Below are 20,349 nucleotides of genomic sequence, written 5' to 3' on the forward strand. Positions count from 1 at the left end.
AAAAAGTCCTTAAGCATCCCTTTCTGTTTGAGTTAATGTTTGCTCAACACTCAGATTTAAGTGCCAGGATTGGTCAAGTACTTTATAGTTGAGAAACACTTGCAATATAACACAGAAATCTACAGAAAGTTGAGCTTTCCTTTGCTGAGAACCAAAAAAATAATTAAAAAAAAGGAGACTAACTCCCCATTTTCTTTGAACTTCATAAAAAGTGAGAAATGGAATGATGGAACAACATATTCTGAATGTTGTCTTCAAGCAAGTGGAGGAAAAGCAGGTTATTAGTAGCAGTCAACATGGATTCACAAAAGGGAAAACATGCTTGACCAATCTGATAGCCTCCGAAGATATCACAACCAGCTAGGTAGCAAGTGGATGTTGTCTACCTTGATTTCAGCAAGGCTTTTGACAGTGTCTCCCATAACATCCTTGTAGGTAAACATAGGAGGCATGGAATAGATGAGCAGTGAGCTGGACTGAGAACTGGCTGATTGGCAGAGCTGAGAGGGTTGTGATCAGCAGTGCAGTCTGATTGGAGGCCTGTATCTAGCAATGCACCCCAGGGGGCCAGTACAGGGTCTGGTCTTGTATAACATAACATCATCTTCAACAATCTAGATGAAGGGACATAGTCCAGCCTTGTAAAGTGTGCTGATAATATGAAGCTGGGACGAGTGGCTGACACACCAGAAGGCTGTGCTGCCATTGAGTGAGAGTGAGGTTCAAGGAGGGCAAATGTAGAGTCCTACACCTGAGAAGGAATAACTGCTCACATCAATACAGATTAGGGGCTGACCTGAAAGAAAAGAGCTCTGAAGAGACGGACCTGGGTGTCCTGTTGTTGGTGGACAACAGGTTGACCATGAGTCAGCAGCGTGCTCTTGTGACCAAGAAGGCCAATGTCCTGGGGTGCATTAAAAAGTGTGGACAGCAAGTCATGGGAGGTGATTCTCTTTCTCTACTCTGCCCTGATGAGACCACATCTGGATTACTGTGTCTAATTACAGACTCTCCAATTGAAGAAAGGCAGAGAGCTTCTGAAGAGAGTCCAGCAGAGGGTCACAAAGATTATTAGGGGCCTGGAACATCTCCTCATACAAGCAAAGGCTGAGAGACCTGGGACTGTTCAGCCTGGAGAAGACTGAGAGAGGATCTTATCAATATTTCTAAATATCTAATGAGCAGGAGTCAAGTGAATGGGGATGGGATCTTCTTGGTGGTGCCCAGCGACAGGACAATGGGCACAGATAGGAATACAAAGTTCCACACAAACATGAGGAAGAACTTCTTCACTTTGACAGAGACAAAGCACTAAAACAGGCTGCCTACAGAGGTTGTGGAGCCTTCTTTTATAGAGATATAAAAACCATTTGGATGCTGTCCGTGCAACCTATTCTAGGGAACCCGCTTTAGTAGAATCTCAAGAGGTCTCTCCCAATCCCTAAGACTCTGTGACTCTGTGAAATATTAGCAAATGTTTCATAGGTTATAATAAGTTATAATAAGGTTATAATAATAAAAGGTTAATAATAAAGTTAAACAAAAGTTAATAATAAGGTTATAATAATAGTGCCTAGACTCTATTGTTCAAGTGGACTTATATTTCTGCAAGTTTTAGCCTTGGGAATTTTCAGCAAGGTTTGTGATATAAATTTATACTTTCGAACACGTATATTTACCTATCAGTGACTGGCAGTGGCTCTCTACGTGTATTTTGAAAGCTTGATATACCTAAAACATCAAAAAAACCCAACTTAGTCTCCAAACAGTGGTTATATTACCTTAAAAAGTAAGTCCTATTCTTACTTGGTTGAAGTGCTGAAGCTGTACATTGTAAAATAAGCCAGTTGAATTTAATAGAATTTTGCTTGAAGAAAGGCCTGTAAAGAATATATTATTTCAAAATATTAGATACCACTAATTTGAGAACGTACTACATCTTCAGATCCTCTTTCCCCCCAAGTGATTTTCATGCTTCTATATCGCTTAGTTAAAAAAACCACACTTCTTATTTGTTTGTTGCTAGCAGGAGCTGTATTAACTTTCGTAAAAACAATTCATCTACCAAAAAACAAATTAACTAACTAACAAAAAACTCTGACCATTGGAATTTTTGGGAAAAAATATTATCCAAAGCGCCAGCAATATTCGTTTCATATTTTTTCCAAAAGTAACATGACACACTTACCAAAGGAAAAAAGATTTGTTACAGGGAGCTGTATTGTTCTGGAATCCTCTTTGAAGAATTCACAGTCCAAAGTAAACTGCAATTCAGAATATTCAGCACAGATCTAAATTCAGCACAAGACCAAAGCCTTCGCTCTAGCCAATTCCTATTCACAGCCTCAGGCAAAGTACAAGACACAAATGCTAAGATGTCACTTTTCTACACTTCCATTGATCAAAAATGACTGTTTGTTTGTTCTTGTACACACCAGTACAAATTTGGCAATCTTAAGCATAACTTGTACAAGACTCCTGCTTTCAATCATCTGCAATAGTCTTCAAAAGACTATCCAAACAGCTGAGAAAGATCAGAATCCAGTTCAAATTTTTTGTTCAACAGTGGGATGGGAAGTGGGGGTGTGATGTGGCAAACAAGAGTGATCTGTCTCAATTCTTTGTACCACTGCCTAAGCAGATAAAATCTCTAGTTTGGCTCCTAAAGTTTAATTACATAAATCAAAGAAAAGCATGCTGCAGATAGAATTTTTACCATCTCTAATACACATTTAGCTCACTTGAAAATTACTTTCCATCACATCGTAAGTTTATCAGCTGTTTTCTCTTGAAAAGCAATTTCCATGATTTTTAACAGTGAACTGCAACTCAGCAGGTTGTATTTCCCAAATTATCTGTGAGATTCAGAAGTATCAAACTGAAATTCAGTCTACCACATTATTTGTGGTTTAAGAGTTTGCACCATGGTGTCTGCACCATTCTCCCCAGAATCCACATGTTTTACCTTCACATATCTACAGCTCTCTGCTACCCTAGAAAAGAATTGATTACACTAAAACAAATATTCAAGAATGATATCAGAATATTAAGAAAAACATGCAAGAACTGCCAAGAACTCTAAGAACTTGCTTGAGAAGTGTTGCTCAGCATCTTTCAACTACTATTCATGCTTTAAGTTTGGCAATTTATCAACTACAAACATTTAATGGCTTAACGAAGTAAATGGAGTTAAACTTCAAACCACACTGTAGTGTAAGGTATACAGTTTATCAATGCAACTTAGCACGTATTTAATCCTTTACCTTCCATCGTAGGACCTGAAAGCTACGAACACTCTGAGCATGCAATTTCTTTTTACCTTATTGCCAACTGAGGGTGGTACAAGAATGACAATGTGGGACAAAGAAGGATAGTCCTGAAGTTTCAGTATTACAACCTCAAAAATTAAAAAAAAAAGAAAAAAAGAAAAAAAGAAAAAAAGAAAAAAAGAAAAAAAGAAAAAAAGAAAAAAAGAAAAGAAAGAAAAGAAAGAAAGAAAGAAAGAAAGAAAGAAAAGAAAAAAGAAAAAAAGAAAAAAAGAAAAAAAAAGAAAGAAAGAGAGAAAAAATAAGAATTGTTACTAAGCATAGCTCTTAGCTCATCAATTATCAGATGTCCACTTCTTGTATCTCTTTCTCTGGAATACATATTACAGCATGTTTCAATGCTGTAAACAGTACAGCTATATCTCCCAAGACATAGAACAACCCACCACACACCTTTCCCTGCTCCAAGGTAGGTACAATGCTTACCTTGACGGTTGGAAGTAACTCAGCTCTCCAAGATAGATCAGCAGCTTCCAGACTGCAAAAATCCACACACATTAAGGGATGAACATATTAATTAGTGAGGCACTACATTTTGACATTTCCCCCCAGTCTACATAGATACACATTTCTGAATTGGGAACAAGTCTAAGCCTACTGTAGTTGGCTACCACAGTCATTAATCAAATATAGTCAATCATTTCAGATACTGCAAATCTTGTTCTTGCAATAACAAAGTAAGTAGAGCTCTAACTTTGTCATGCACAGCAATCAGTAACCACGCAACAGCCAACATAATGAAAACTCTTATTAAACAAATGCAGCATCAACACTGAATTAACACACAAATTTTAACGTGTTAAATATCAAGAGTATCCATGGTTCCATGAATACCAAAACCATACAGAACAATTTTGTGTGCAAAACTGGTGTGCATCTATACTAAGTTATATAATGAACAGTAAGAAAGTCACTTAATATATTATTTTTAGAATACCAGGATTATATTTATTTCTCTAAATAGTGCTAAAAGATCTCGGGACAGTGCTGATTTTGCTGCAGATTTTACTAGGCTAAGTTTTAGACAGCAGTCCTGCACCATGTTAACCTCTATTTGATGCCAGTCAAAGGTTATACAGAACAGTAACAGCCAAACACATTTCAGCACAGCCCCCAAATACCACACCAGCCCAAGTCTATCTGGAAGCTTTCCCAAAAAGAGCAGACTGAATTTGCGTGGAGATAACTTCGGAGAAGAAAGCTAAGTCAGTGTTAAGAATAGTTTTGTTTTGTTTTTTTAAATCCCTTTTTGTAATTACTGTAATGACATGATTCAAATAATTACTAAGTCACATTTCTAAATATTTTCATATAATAACAGCAATAGCAATTCTGAAATATGAAAAAAATAAAAAAGACGCTTCACTTTTTGAGGGCTTCAAATAATGTTTTCTGTCTTTGTCACAGGATTCTAAAGAGATGTTACAAAACACACAATTTAGGATCCAATATAGCACAGAGCAACAGGAACAACTTTTTACTGGTATAAAAATCAAAAATACAACTTAAAGAAACTTCACTCATTGTATTCTGCCTTCATGTAGATATTTTGAGAAAGCCTATCTTTCTTGTTTTCTTGATGATATAGAGAGCATGAGTTATTAACAGCAATAATTCTATTTGTGTTCCCTATCTCTTCTTAAAAAACGTATTTTATGTGTTCAAAAACTGAAATGTAGTTTTACAAGATCTATTTAAATAAAAAATCGTTTATACTCACCATACTGAAGAATTGCTGTTCATACAGCCATAAATCCAGCTACTTGAGTCCTGTAACAGCAATACCATAATGAAGTGCATTACTGATGTGTGAATTTGTAAATAGATTAAAAATAGTATTTCTTTAACTCAAACAAGGCAAGAGTTTCAGTATTCCAATTGTTCTAAAACTCTTTGATAGAAGAAACTGCTGCAATTAATTTACAAAGGAGAAACAAACTTCCATCCTTCACCTCACTCATCTTCTGTTCAGTATGTCTGCAGTGGCTATCTCTATAGCAACCAAACTCTCTAAAGGATTTAATCTGCTGAAGTGCAAAAGCAAAAATGGTGACAAAAACAGTCTCTCTCAAACTTCAGTTGTTTCTAATGAAATGTATCCATTAACTTTTTTTTTCTTCCATTTCACAGCCAAGTCAGACTTTTGCGCTAACAGAAATTAACATGAAGTCTGGTATCATCATATCGGAATTCCAGTTGTGGAAGGATGAAACATCAATGTGAAAGGTGTTGTTTCTTTTTTCAGGAACCATTTTAATTTTTTTTTTTGTCATCTGCTCTACTTATGAATCAATACTTTTCTCTTAAAGCAAATCCAATGTTCGGGAAATAGAAGTAAAGACTTTGAAGCTGCTCCTGATAAGAACAATTAGAAAAGCACTGAGGATATACACTCTTCTCCATAATGATGGTCTGAACCTTTCCTTTTGCAGTAAGGAGGATGAGAAGGATGGAACAGGAAAGCATTGAATTTTCTTGCCACTAATCCAAAACAGTCATTCTAATTCTAGGAGGCATATTTATCAATCTCCAGTTCGCTAAGAGATAACATTCCTTCTTTTCAAAAATATTTTTAAAATTATTTCAAAAACATCTTGACTGAAATGATACATATAGAACTAAAAATATAACGTATGCTTTCACCTCTCAACAAAAGAAACAGCTGAGAAGGTGCTATATTCTTAGCTGGCTTTCATTCACTTCCACTGCCTAGTGGAAGATTTCTGTAGAATTTCTGGCTCGCTTCAATGTTATCATGGGAAAGCAAACCTATAAACAGCCTTCTTGATTTACAAGTATGGCTGAATCCTGGCAACACTGAAAATAACTTCTTCATCTAAAGCAATTAATACAGCTATACCAAATTAAAGAAGAAAGCAATCTGGGGCTAACAGTAATAGAGCCAGAAATAAGACAGTGAAGTTCAGGTGGCATGGAAGGTTTCATACCTCAAACACATGCTATGACATGCTAAAACAAAAAGTACATCTGATGCAAAGCATAGGCTGTGACTGCAAGTGGATGTTATTTTTAACTACTATTCACTAAATTGTCTTAAAATATGCAGTGAATCCAAATTAACACCATACAAATCTATAAACAAATTCCAGACAGAACAATAAGTATCATCTCACCAACTTAGTGTTTTCACAGTAAATATGACTGTAGGATTCTCTGTGGCTTGCAAGAGGAAATGTGAAATATTTTCCATCAGAATCCTTAAAAGGAAAAAAAAAAACCTCATTAGTGAAAAGGACAAACATGAAAACACAACGAAGAAAAATGTTACTTACATTGTAAGCCGAATAAGTCCATTTTGAGGTTTTGACTTCAACCCACGTGAAAGTTCCTAAAAAACAAATAAGTTTTTATTTGTCACCCTGAAGGAAATATTCTTCCTTATCTTTCAAATCTCATCTTTTTTTATTGCCTAAGTCTCGTCTCTCATCTATAAGTGGCCTTAAATTTTACAAGCTTTAATCCATTCACAGGCTTGCTGCTTCTTAAAATTATATGCAACAGTTATTGTCAGTTACACAGGAAGTAACATAACTCTAGGATCCCATTACTACATATTAGTTGCAAAAGAAAAAGTCTATGGATTTCAAAATAAGGCTCTCAAGAAATCAAAATAAACAAGAAACTGAGTAAACATAATTACAGGGTAACAGACATGAAATCTGAGGCAGCATTAGAAACATTCACAATTTTTGTTTCCATCATCCTTTTAAGAAAACTAATATTTATGTGAAACTTATGTGAAAGTAAGTCAAAGATGAGCTGAATACCACATACAAGAAAACAGTAGGAGTTTAAAGATACAGCTGGAAAAAAAGAATAATACAATAATGAACAGACTGGATGTATAAACTATGGAAGTTGTTGTGCAAAAAGGTTAACATTTTTCTTCTGCATAACCAAAATAAGGTAATCACTCATTTAGTGTGAACAAACACAGCTCCCCAGGAGCTAGCAATTTTGATGGTCCTCTGCAGGACACATTCCACCACATCAGTGCCTAAGTACTTTCTCGTAAGAGGGTGGCCAAAACCAAAAACCAAAGTTCTAGCTAGCTCAGCAGCTCTGCAATAGTTTACATTTTAAAAATTTCTGAAATAAAATGGTTTTCCTCAGTTCAGACCTCTTCAGCAGAACCAGGAATACACTTGTGCCCTATAAAAACATCTTTTTAGCTCCCAAGAATTCATATGCTCAAGATTTCTCAACTTTTAACTATGCATTCTTAGCAGTAACAAGGAAACCACCAGTAGGTGATCCATTTTGCCCTGCTACTTGACATCATTATGAAAAGGAAGTCATTTATGAAGTAGCCTAGAACATTCAGAATTTTAAGTAGCACAGAATTATCACAGTGGCTCTACAATTCTCACACTATCTCTCTAACAAGAATGGGATGTAAGCATATATTATACTGTACTTTTAATGTCCAGCTATACCCAATTTCTAAGACTTTCTATTGGACATTTTGGTATATGTGTCTATTTAGCTTGTCCCTCAGAATCAAAGGCATATAAAAGCGACATACTTATTTTTGCCCCTAACACTTTCAACCCATTTAGTGCTGGAAACCATACAAACACTGACCAGTTTACATTTAAAATCTATTATTATTTTAGCAATGTCTAAAAAAGGACAAACTTTATTTCAGGAGTTCGTTGGTGAGAAGATGAACTAAGGAGTATCACTGAATCCAGTTCAGGAGCAAACTGCACACCTGTAAGTTCTGTGAAAACTTCAGGATTTTCCTCAAATATCTTTCCAGGGTGTCTAACAAAGTGGTGATTCAACACGGACATTCTCTTCTTGGGATCCTCAGTTATCTTAAAAATAAATAAATAAATAAATAAATAAATAAATAAATGCCATGATCAGTAGAAACACAGTTCAGGGCTGCTTTGTATTCTTGCCTACACAAGGAAACCACACTATTAATCACAGAATCATTTGAGTTGGAAAGGACCGTTAGAAGTCATCTAGTCCAACTCTCCCTGCAACAAACTTGGGCATCTACTCTAGATCAGGCTGCTCCAAGCCTCCTCCAGCCAAACCTTGAATGCCCCCAGGGATGGGGCATCCACCACCTCTCTGAGCAACTGTTCCAATGCTTCACTGCCTTTATCTTAAAAGACTTTTTACTTAAATCTGATCTAAATGTCACCCGTTTTACACTGAAGCCATTTTCCCATGTCCTGTTACAATATGCCCTGCTAAAGAGTCTGTTCCTTTCCTTTAGATACTGAAAAGCTGCTATTAGGTCTCCCCTGATATTACTACTATTATTAGTAGTATTATTTAATTAGCACACATACCTTCTTCCCAAAATATCACATTTTTAGCAGAGTTGAAAATTCTTAGGTTTATATTTACTTACCCGGGGTTATAATTCTAGCTTAATACATCTCATTTAATATTTTTCCATAATCCAAACAGCTCTAAGTCTACGCTGGGCTTTGGTTTTGTTCTAAGTTGTTTGTTTGCTTTCCCCCAAACCAAATCACAGAGACTAATGTTTTTTCTTCAACACCATGGACATTACAGTTGGTTTCTGTAAAGTTTAACCCTCCAGAACACTGTCAGTCAACTTCAAGAACAACTGCAATGCCTTTCTATCTCTATAAATCTCATATTAAAGTGAGCATACTTAAGAAACCAGTGAAATCTGTACCAGGAATTCTGAAAAAACCAAAAACCAAACATCTGTAAGCCTTCCTCTTCTATGCCTAGGGCTCTTGCATATTTCCAAGCTCTGGACCTAATCCCAATTTATTGCTGCCTAACACCTCAGAAAGAGAACAGAGTATTATGGGAGATTTCCCAACAGTTTTCAAGAAGTAGGATGTGTGATATTTATTTAGAAAAGAAATAAGTGATGGTAACTGGAGATAAACAAATTAGCTTCTCTTTGTGCTAGTATTTGTATTTATTTGCCAGCTATTATGACAACACATGGGAAAGTTTGAGTAGCATCATGACTGAGATAAACTACCACAGTTTTTCATCCTTTATACATGAGGTATAAAAAGGGAGTCGAAGACACTAAGAGATTCCATTCAAAATCTGTTTGTTATGATGCAAGGTCAACTAAACCTGCTGCATTAGTGAATAAAAGTTTAGTCCATACTCCAGCTATAAAGCATCAAGTAATCATTATTTATAAAACAATAAAAATTAATATAACATCTAATTATTTTGACATCTTGAGCAAATAACACAAAGCCATGGGATTTTTTCAGAGACTGCTACCAAAAAGGTAACAATTCTCTCAGCATGACACAGAAAAAAGAAAAAAAAAAAATCAAAAGTGAGCCTGCAGTCTATCAGGGCGTTATTTGTTCTGATTAAGCATTCTTTGATGGAAAAACAAAATGTGATGGGGATTACATACAGGATCACATTTACAAACCTGCCTTGTGTTCTCATCTATGAGATCAAAAAAAGCTCTGATGGTAGCCAGGATCAATTCCTTGCACCTGGAAAACAGAATAAGTAAATTTAAATCTAGAAAGAAAATATCCAGGGGAATAAAAGTAGTAGGAAGAGACAATACTATGCTCACACAACATCGTTTTATAATATAAGAAGAATAGAGAACAGACAGATGTTTGGTCAGCCAATTAACCTTTGTCTGATTTGCTTACCACACTATGGAGAGATGGTCTGTTGAGGCCCAAGCCCTAGGCACAGCTGAACTCTGTTTGGAGAAGGAATAGAGTTAAGACATTCTTTTGGTATTCAGTATTTAAAAATACTAAGCACGTTTGTTATTTTTTTTCCTGTAAATCTACTGAATATAGATTGTACTGTAGACATCAGTACAAAGATATGTCATCAAAATAACCAGCATTGCTGAAATTTGGGCACAAGATACTGACAACTGCCTTGGTGATGCCTTGGGCATGTCACAGATCCATGTGTCACACATGGATCTATTTGGGTAATTAAGAAGATTTTCAGGGAAAAGGTTTGAAGAGAATTACATCTTCAGACCAAAATCTTGTTTACTTCAGCAAAAATAAGAATTTGTAAAACAAAATGACTAAGGAAGTATCTACACTAGATAGCGGAGCCTAGTGGTGAAAGGGCAAATTATGTTAAAGAATAAACTTACCAAAAGGTCTTCAAAGACTGCTTCTATGACTAATCTGACTAGTTTTAGTAAGTGACCCTGGCATATTAGAACAGAAATGCCAGTGAAGTCTGCTGCTGAAAAATCAAGGACATCCTCGAAATAAAGGATCGTGAGAACATCATGCAGACAGAGCTGGATGGTCTGGAGCTATACATTTGTACAAGTGCACCTACTGCACTTAGGGACTAATATCAAAAACCTCCCATAAACAGAGATTATCAGCTAGTAGTACATCTCAATTAAAGCAAACTACGAAAAACTGTGAATTACAGCCACGAAGAAAAAATAAAGCAAAACAAATAACTCCACCATGTTATGGTAACATAGTGTGCATTATATCCAGATGACAAAACAATAAAGAATTGGCACCACTATATAGGGGATCTCATGCAAAATTCTGATCAACAATCAAGAGAAATGAAAGTGCAGCAGAAGCAGAGAAAGGTTAGTAGGACAAACGCAGAGTTAATCTTCTTAGCCTAGAAGAACTAGAGCTGAGACTATTTATAGACAGTCTTCTGCACAATGAGCAAGGAGGGAAACACCGACCAAATAAAAACTGCTGCAGATAACATTTCAATTTGATGTCAGAACAAAACCCACTTATAAGCTGGCTTACACACTAGATGAAAGTTGGAAGCTGCAATTTTTCTTTCAAACCCTACTGGGGAGTGTTTTCCAGTGTTTTTCATGAAGGCAACGGGTAAATAGGAGGCATGGAATGAAAAACAAAACTAATTCTACGATGTTGTTTGATTAACGCTGGAAAGAGATGCTTGTAAAAGCAGAAGGCTGGACTAGATGGTCCAAAAAATGCTAAGTTCTTTCAAAAATAAACAATTAAGGGGAAAAAAAAAAGGCAGCTCAATGACAGAGTTGTCTTTTCGTAATCAAACAAGAACTCTACTCTATACTTTTACATTTCATTTGTTAATTTCCACATACACAGCTCTTGCAAAATGCAAGAAAATAAAGATTGAGTTTAGAACAGAAAAGTGCAAGAAGGTGATGAAAAGAAACAAACAGCCCAAGTGACAGATGACTGGAATCCACCCCAGCACATTCTCTTTCAATAGACACTGCTTTCTGCTACATTAACTACTTAGAATACTATATGTTATATACTTTTCCACACAAATTACTCATATTTTGTTTCACTAGACTACACATTCAGACTAAAACCACATACTGATACATGCATTACATAAATAGCTATTTAACACAGCTCCATGCAAAAGGAAAAAAGTTTTTGTGTTTTTGTTGTTGTTGTTTTTACCACAACAGATAAGGCACTGTCATGCTGACTCAGTCTTGGAAGAAAAGCCAGTCCTGAACGAACTTGGTAATCTCTGAATCCTCCCGCCACAGAAAGAGTAGTTAAATTTCTTAAATCTTGGGCCTTTAGAGTCCAATGATTGTTTACAGCTGTATAAAAATCTGTAAGATATATCACAGTTAATGATAATTTCCACATCTATTTTAAAAACAAACATAACATAAAAATGTTCAACTAGAAGTTTCTGTAAGCTCCCCTAAAGACATTCAAGATCCAAGCATCACTCTGTTTTAACTGTTGTTTTAACCCCCAAGGAGGTAGTAGTTGGGAAAGACAGACATACTTTCTACATTAGCTGAGTATTTACATTGTTTAAGTAGCAAATTACAGGTTTATTTTAAGAACAGCTGTAGTCCAGAAACAGCAATGAGGAAGTATTATAATCAGTTGTAGAAGAAAAGATAAATACAAACATAATAAATCAAATCCAGCAGCTACAGATGATCCATTTCCTTTGGGTGCCATAAAGAACAAAGAATTCCTTCAGTATCTACAAGGAACAATTTTCACTAAGCATATATTTCATCAGCACTATTTAGTAAAATCTATCATTCTAATAAGTTAACAGTACATAAATAATGATTGTACTTCTCTTATAGAGCAGACAATACATTGCTGCTTTTATACATATATGAAAATACATTACGTAATACAAAATTTTATCTATATTCAATATTCATTCTCCCTGACTTTGAGAGCAACAAGCATTAAATTTAACAACTTCCACAAAAATATCCCCATTTAGTCAATTTATTTAATATATAAAGTCATTCCAGAGGTCAAATTTTACAAAAAAAGAAAGAATATCATTCTCTGCAGAGCTTACAAATTTAGTTACGTGCTCTACAGCTTATTAAGTTTATATTTAGACTCTCAGCCCCTTCACAGGAGCTCAAACCCACAAAGTCAATTTTATACCACACTTTCAGTAGCTGAGTGCTCTCAAGCAACCATCATAATAAGAAAGGAATAGATTAATGGCAGTAAACAGAACAGTACATTTTGCACACAAAAACTGCTGCAAGGCCACAGCAATTTGCAAGAATCTCACCTGTTAATGCTAGAGAAAAATCAGTAAAGAAACAAAATGTACTTAGGTAAACTGCAGCCCTTACCAGTAAGATATCTGTCCAAAGGCATTACAGGTGCGACATGGGGGGTAGCTTGTGTAATGAGGAGGTTTATAAGTTCAGGCTTAAAATTCTTCAGGGTAAGCAGTGCTCTTGCAACAAGACCACCCATGGAATGACCTACTATGGCAACACTGGTTGGTGCAAATTCCTGACCCTTAAGCAAAGACCAAAGGGTAATTAGCACATCAAGAACAGATTTAACATTAAACTAAGTCTCCTCCAGCTAACAGTTGTCCATTTTTCTTCTCAAATTCACTTGCATCCCCTCAAGGCTAATACTAATTAGAATGACACAGGCCAGCAGAAAACTTTTCTAGGAAAAACCAGATGGAAGGTGGTGCTATATTACTATTTTAATAAGCTAGGGAAAACTTAATGCTCTGCTACAAAAAGGCACGTATCTCACATGGAAGAATTTATTTTGAAACAACATAAAACCTAACCCAGACTTTGGGATTATCACAAGCAGTACAAACCTATTAAAAAAGAGCATTTCTTCCTTCTATTATTAGCATGTTTAATACACCATAAACCCTCCCTTCCTTATTCACCATTCTTCTGTTTCCAATCAGAAGAGACAGATCAGAATTCCATTCAAAAATAGAAGTAAATAGTTTAGAATATGTCACTTCTTACCCTGTACAACCTAAGAATTACTTTTAGGCATTCATGCACAAACTTGGTCTGCTGTTGGAGAGTACCACCATACAACGCAACCAACTCCTCATTAAAGTTGACACTGAAGAAATTAAAATGATACTTGAAGTCAAGATCCTCTGCCTTTCTAAGAGCAATGGAGCCAAGAGAACGCACTAGGAAAAGAAATCACATCAATTAAGGAGTGACCATTAGACTATCCTTACATCATAATTAATACATAGACACATAAATACATGATCTATTAACAAATGCCATCTTAAATGTATAATTAAACTCAAGTCTTACATAAAAAAGAGGATGAAAAACACATTCAAATGTGTTCAAAAACACTCAAATGTTTTTCTAAATGCAATCCTTCTTTGTTTCACAAAAGCTGACTTGAATATATAAATTAGAACAAAGTATCAGCTGGCCAAAGACAGTACCAAATTGCTAAATGGACAATGGAAAACTTATTTTCTGTTTTTGTAAGAATTCTTGTGATACAAATAAGTATTAGTAAATATACTATAATAAAAGCTTACAGAAGAAGATGGAAAAGAATATATCTGATGAGATGGCAAAGAAGGTTGCAGTGAACTAGCAAGAACTGCTGCTCTCAGCAGCTGATTGCATAGACACAATGTCTAAAACAGATACAAGATCAATGACTATACTTCTCTTCCTAAAGACTTCACTCGCACCTTATCACCAAAAGGGAGAGAATGCAAAATGCAGAAATTCTTCAGCTCTGCAGACAATGCTCTTGCTTGGGCTCTCTAAAATTTCTTGAAGACCATCAACTTTTAGACAACATTTCCAGAGGAGGGGGAAATGAAAGCACAAAGAACACTTTTCACACCTGAAATCTTGAGGGAGAAAATGCCCTGTTAACAAGGCTTTGCTTCTGACCTACCATCCACCCGGGCTGCTGCTTAATACAGCCTGCACAGTGCAGAACTCTCACTATGTTTCACATCTGTGACAGGTTCCTCACTAGAACTCAGGATCTCTAATCTCCCAGTTTCAAGTTCATTCCCAATATTTCAACCGGACTATCATCCTCTACTTGAACTCTGAATTTTGGAAATTCTAAAAGCTTGATTTCAGTGCCCATGAAAGATAATGAAATCACATCTTTCAGAAATGCCCAGCACATACCAAAGGAGAAGCCCAGCAGCACTTCTGCTTTCATTTCTCAGCAAATGTGAGCACAGTTTCAAAAAGCTTGTGAATAACAGTTAGCAACAACTCTGCTCTGCAGCAAGGCACCAGACTTAAAAGGTATTGTCCCATAATAAATACTAAATCAAATATGAATTCTCATGATAAATCGTCTTAAAGCAAAAAAAAAAAAAAAACCACCACTAACAACACAACAGTAATCTATTCTGAGCCACTGATGAAGGCAGAACAGAATTATTCTAACAAAGATTTTGAAAAATGAGCCCAGCTTACTGCCAGTCTCCCTAAATCAATTTCTCAAAACAAAGAATATTTAGAGGCCCTACTGTAAAGCAGCATGTTATCTGTGGCATGTAACAGTACTGCAACTCACCAAACTTGTTCTTCGTACCTTTCCTACACGCAGGTACCATTCTGTTTCCTGTTCTGCCATGTTTTTTTGAGACAGTATTACTTCACAGCAGCTTTGCAATACATTACACACCATCAGTTTTCCATACGGTATCTCCCATCATCATGATATTTATAACCTCCTCTGGATATTATTTTCTCTACAAGTCTGTAAGCATTTATGGAAAATAAAACACTTTGCTTGAAACTGACCATGGACTAATAAGGACTTTCCCTGCCATAAGCCGATTGATCATTACAGCCCCTGTTGACGCTATTTCAAGTAGAAAACCTCTTGCCATCGCCTAATGTATAACTATGGGAACTCTGCAGATGGGCTGTAAATTAGCCAAAGGCTTACCTTGTTTGTAACTGCCAGCATTTCCAGGAAGAAAGAGAATTGGAATGCCTGTCAATATCAGATTCTTGTTTTCTTCAGCATAATTCCCTTCTCCATAGAGGTAGAGCTCATATGCTGGATATCGTCTGGCTGTTTTCTTCGGTAATTTTATTTTCTGTTGCAAAAGAAAAATGCAACACAGAATTAAAATACTGCCTTTTAGGACACATGAGCTCAATACAAAGGAGGTGGCCTGCATCCAGTAACAAGGCACAGGGGATCCAGACTTACTGAGGCGCTGCGGAGAGCTAGCTGATGCAGATTGGACTATCAGCATGCTCACATTACAATGTATCTTGCATGCCAGCTGTCGGTGTGAACATGAAGACCCTGGGGCGTGGAAGTTCACTGGGGCACAGAAAACTAAGTAACATTTGTTTCCTGGAGAAAACAAGGCTGACCTCATTGCAGCCATTCAGTACCAAAAGGGACCCTAGAATCAGAAGGGGAACCAAGAAAGGGTTGATAACTGCAGGACAAGGGGAAACGTGGATGCCCTGTCCCTGGAGGTGTTCAAGGTCAGATTGGATGGGGCCCTGGGCAGCCTTGTTTAGTATTAAATGGGGAGGTTGCTGGCCCTGCGTGTAGTAGGGGGGTTGGGGATTCATGATCCTTGAGGTTCCTTCCAACCCGGGCCATTCTGTGATTCTGCTTCTGAATGCAGATTTAAGCTTAAAGGAACCAAACTCTGATGCCCAGCTCCTTGGAACACTTACTAACTTTAACTGGATTTATACTGCACGACTGCAATTACACTTCTGCAGTTGCACACTCTCCAAGCAAACCTTGCCTTGTGCCTCAGGTGAAAAAAGTGGTTAAACCACAAATACATCTCCCAGGACAAGAGATTTGAGATCAGGAACTGGGGCATCTGTGTGATCCAAATTACTTATTCCTAATGCTTTTGGATGATTCTGGAGTCATTTCCAACATCACACAACTCAGAACAACCCTGTACTACTTGATGCAGCACTGAGGCTGAATCTCTAGAGTGTGATTATTGAAGTGAGCGTGGGATGACAGCAAGTTCTGTGAGGGTAAAACCACACAGGCAGCAGGAACTGTCTCCAGTGATTTTTATGGAGATGTCATCTGTAACGTGAACTTACACAACAGAGCTAACCACGTGAACATGGCTGAGCAGAAAAAAAGAAGCCCATATCAACCTGAGGAGTTTTAGTCTCTGGAGTCAGACGGTTGGGCCACTGACATGCAATCTGACCTTGTAAAATCTCAAGAGCCAATTTACAACCAATTGATATTTTAAAATGTCGTATTTCTTGTATTTAAAAAAATCAAACTAACTGAAAAACCAACCCACACAACACCTAACACAGCACTACAAGTTCCCAAAGAGCAAAGAACAAAACCTCGTTGAACTTGATGTCTTGGTTAAAGCTTAGAGCAGGGAGTCACAGCTCTCAGAGCCCTGTGACACTGCTCTAAACTAGATAAGGAGTAAGCGAGAAAACATCTAATTCACTCCCCTATAGATGTTGGTTGGTTTGTAATTTCAGGTTTCCAAGATGAAGATTTGTAACATTTCTGGAAGTGCAAAGACATTACTTATATCTCTCACTTACTTATGTTACCATCCACGACAAATCAGAGACAAATACATTTTAAAATATGTTAAGGTGCAATTTTCATCTTAAGGAAACATTTTATTTTGTGCAGCAAGAAAAAAATTAAACTCACTTTTGCATCAAAAAATGTCTCTAAGGTCTCGTTGAGATCTTTGCCTACACAGAAGCAGCTCTGCCTCAGTTTCCTCTCAGCTGTGCCTATGGGGAAGCTATACTTCTCTCCCCCTTGTATCACTCCTCCCTTCCCCTCCTATTCCCTGTCTGTTCCTCCTTAACTGAGGACCATTTCTTTTCTCCCTCACTTTTCAAACTGTTTGCCATACCAGCTATCAGCAACCTCCCCTTATGGTCTTCGATACACATTTGTAATAGAAGATTAAGATATATCTCTAATTTTATGTAATGTGTGTATATGTATACATATATCACATTATAAATACACACAAATAGTCGTAATTCCTTCACTCTGAACAAAAAGCACTGGGCTCTGTTCAGGCCTGACATTTGCAGATCACTCATACAATCCCCTTTTTCAAAGGCATTCAGGTTTCTGTGGGAAAAAAAAAAAAGCACAGACCCATCCTTACATTAAGTGAAACAAGTCTTCATTAGTAAGCTAAATAAACTTCCCAACTGGCCAAATAATCTGTTCAGCTGCTCCTCCATGGCACCATTCTGGTTTGTCAAAAGCTTTCAGATAACATAAAAGCCAAACAAGCTGTCACCTTTGGGTCAATGTCCCAAGCAAAAACCCACACAAACCATGAGAACTGTACAACCACAATATTGTTTTGTTTTTTTTTCTTCCTGCAAATTGAGGAGCCCCACTATTACAACAGTATGGTGACAGAGCCCCAGCTTGAAGAAGGCAACCCCGTTCTATGTGGGGGTTTTAGGTCTTGAATTCCCAACACCTCAATTACATAATTTGCTGTAATGAGTTACAGCAATTTGTTACAATGTCAGTGTAGGCTTCCTTTTTCACCTTACTTCCATGGAAAGAAGGTGTATTGGAAAAAGCCTTCCATACCAACTTTGGAATCTCTCACTGAGGTGAGCCCAGCAGGACAAGCATTGGTTAAATTCAAATGTGGTGGATTACAACTCCGGAGGGAGGGGGAAGAAAGAAAAATAAATAAATAAATAAATAAATATGTTAAGAAGAAAAAAAAAACATGCCAATATTCTTCTATTTGGTATTAGCTCAACAGTGAGCTATTAGAAAAAAATGGATTCCAGAAAAATCAAACCTACTGCACTTCATTGTTCAAGGAACTGCCTGTTGTGTAATGCAACACCCAAATCAGAAAGAACAGGCACCTCTACCTGATAGTTTTGCCCTGTAATGTCACACCAATGGCAGCACTGCAAAGTCCAAGCATTAAAATGAAAACAAAGAATCCCTCCAAACCAATCCCTCTACAAGGAGGTAGCTGAAAGGTACGATGACTTCACTAACCCAATCAAGTTGATACTCTCCTCCGGAAGCACTGCTTTCCACACAATCAGAGCGTTTACTCTCGGACCAGTTGCTGTGAGAGGCAGCAGCACAGCCAGATGTGATGTGCATGGCTCCACATGGAGCTGCTGCCACTTCCCTGTCCCTGTGCTCATCTCGAGCCTTGCACCTCTCACAGCACAGAACCTTTGTCATGGAGATTGCAAGCACTGACATGGCAAATAAACGCAAAAAATGTGTGCTGGCAGATGGTAATTTCAGGCTACCCCTGATAACATCAACCAGACTTTGTGGCCAGCAGGGCCAGGGAGGTGATTGTCCCCCCCAGTCCGTTCCATCTGGAGTACTGTGTTCAGGCCTGGGGCCCCCAGTGCAGGAAGGATGCCAAGCTGTTGAAATAGGTCTAGAGAAGGGCCATGAGGATGATCAGAGGGCTGGAGCACCTCTCCTATGAGGACAAGCTAAGGGAGTTGGGCTCTTTCAGCCTGCAGAAAAGGAGGCTCTGGGGAGACCTGATATAGAGTCCTTCCTTAAAGGAAGCTTATATGCAGCAGAAAAATTGTAAACACAGGTAGGTAATGACAGGACAAGAAGGAAGAGTTTTAAGCTGAGAAAGGGAAGATATAGATTGGATGTGAACGGGAAATTTTTCCACTCAGAGTGTAGTGATGTGCTGGCACAACTGCCCAGAGGAGTTGTGGGTGCCCCATCCTAGAGGCATTCAGGGCCATGCTGGATGGGGCACTGAGCATCCTGAGCTGGTGCTGGCAGCCTGCCCACAGCAGGGGTTGGAAGCAGGTGATCTTTTAGTTTCCTTTCAACTCAAGCCATTCTAGGATTTTGCCAGTAACTTTCATTTGGTGGCTTCAGACTGAACCTGAAGTAGGGTCTGGCTACTAGGAGACCTCACAATTTACTGCATGATGTTTAAGTGTTTGCATTTGCTTTGTCAGCACGGTAGAGTAAAATTGTTCGAGCAGCTCCCTTCTGGATGCCACCATCGACACAACCTGACCGCACCAAGGTTACCACACACACATTAGCCGATCCAAAATGAACGTGCCGCTTCAGTACAGCAGATTTGCAAAGAGATTTTTACAAAGGCTTCGTCAGCAAAGCCCCCATCAGGTGCACAGCTCTTCCAGCTGCCGGCAGCGCCCACCTGAGCGCCTCTGCTCGCTGACCCGAGGCACGGGCTGACGGCTGAACCTCCGCCCCTTCACACACAGCCGCCCGGCATCCCGCAGAGCACGGAAGGACTATGAGGACTGTGAGACGGAACGAGCCTCGGCCTGTGGGCACCTACGGCCCCACACGGTACTGACGGAGCACCTGGCCGAGCAATTCCTCTTACACAGGCTGGATGCCCCTCTGACTGGTCTCACCGCGGCCACAAATAACACACCTATAACTACCAGGTGAAGGAAAAAGCAGCAATCTTTGGTCTTCTTTTGCACAGGTGACAGCACTAAACGCAACCCCACAGGTAGACGGCTATTTTCTAGCGGCTCAGGGCGCACCGTCCAGGCTGCAGCCCCCTTTCCGACGGCGGCATGCCGGGCACACGCGAGTTCGGAGTCGCCAGCAGCAGTCCCCCTGCAGCCGCCATCGACCGCACGACGGGGCCGAGGAGAGCCGTCCCCGGCCCCGCCCCAGCGGAGCGGTGAGGCCCCGAGAGCCGCGGGGCTGCGCGATGCCGCCTCACCCGCCCGGCAGCCGCCACCTGTTACGCCGCCGCCCCCTCC

The 20,349-nt window shown here is 38.4% G+C and overlaps 1 protein-coding gene across 3 annotated transcripts in view; it reads right to left on the reverse strand.

Moving 5' to 3' along the window:
* The window catches only part of PGAP1 (post-GPI attachment to proteins inositol deacylase 1), a 28,844-nt gene extending 13,151 nt beyond the window's left edge, over nt 1–15,693 (reverse strand). For 2 of the 3 annotated variants that reach the window (XR_004160293.1, XM_010713580.3), the window contains exons 1-15: nt 15,521–15,693; nt 13,582–13,757; nt 12,928–13,099; nt 11,753–11,913; nt 9,986–10,038; nt 9,751–9,817; nt 8,062–8,167; nt 6,620–6,675; nt 6,461–6,544; nt 5,047–5,096; nt 3,753–3,804; nt 3,320–3,397; nt 2,189–2,264; nt 1,807–1,880; nt 1,680–1,731 (exon numbers count right to left, since the gene is read on the reverse strand). Coding sequence is in view for 2 of the 3 variants with exons in the window: in XM_010713580.3 (XP_010711882.2) it covers nt 1,680–1,731; nt 1,807–1,880; nt 2,189–2,264; nt 3,320–3,397; nt 3,753–3,804; nt 5,047–5,096; nt 6,461–6,544; nt 6,620–6,675; nt 8,062–8,167; nt 9,751–9,817; nt 9,986–10,038; nt 11,753–11,913; nt 12,928–13,054 (1,036 nt within the window). In the remaining variant the exon portion in view is untranslated. The remainder of the gene's footprint in view (nt 1–1,679; nt 1,732–1,806; nt 1,881–2,188; nt 2,265–3,319; nt 3,398–3,752; nt 3,805–5,046; nt 5,097–6,460; nt 6,545–6,619; nt 6,676–8,061; nt 8,168–9,750; nt 9,818–9,985; nt 10,039–11,752; nt 11,914–12,927; nt 13,100–13,581; nt 13,758–15,520) is intronic. The other variant, XM_019616964.2, reaches the window with a different exon arrangement.
* Nucleotides 15,694–20,349: the final 4,656 nt, after the last annotated feature.

The sequence above is a fragment of the Meleagris gallopavo genome, chromosome 7, assembly GCF_000146605.3.
Source record: "Meleagris gallopavo isolate NT-WF06-2002-E0010 breed Aviagen turkey brand Nicholas breeding stock chromosome 7, Turkey_5.1, whole genome shotgun sequence".
Classification (NCBI taxonomy): Eukaryota; Metazoa; Chordata; class Aves; order Galliformes; family Phasianidae; genus Meleagris; species Meleagris gallopavo.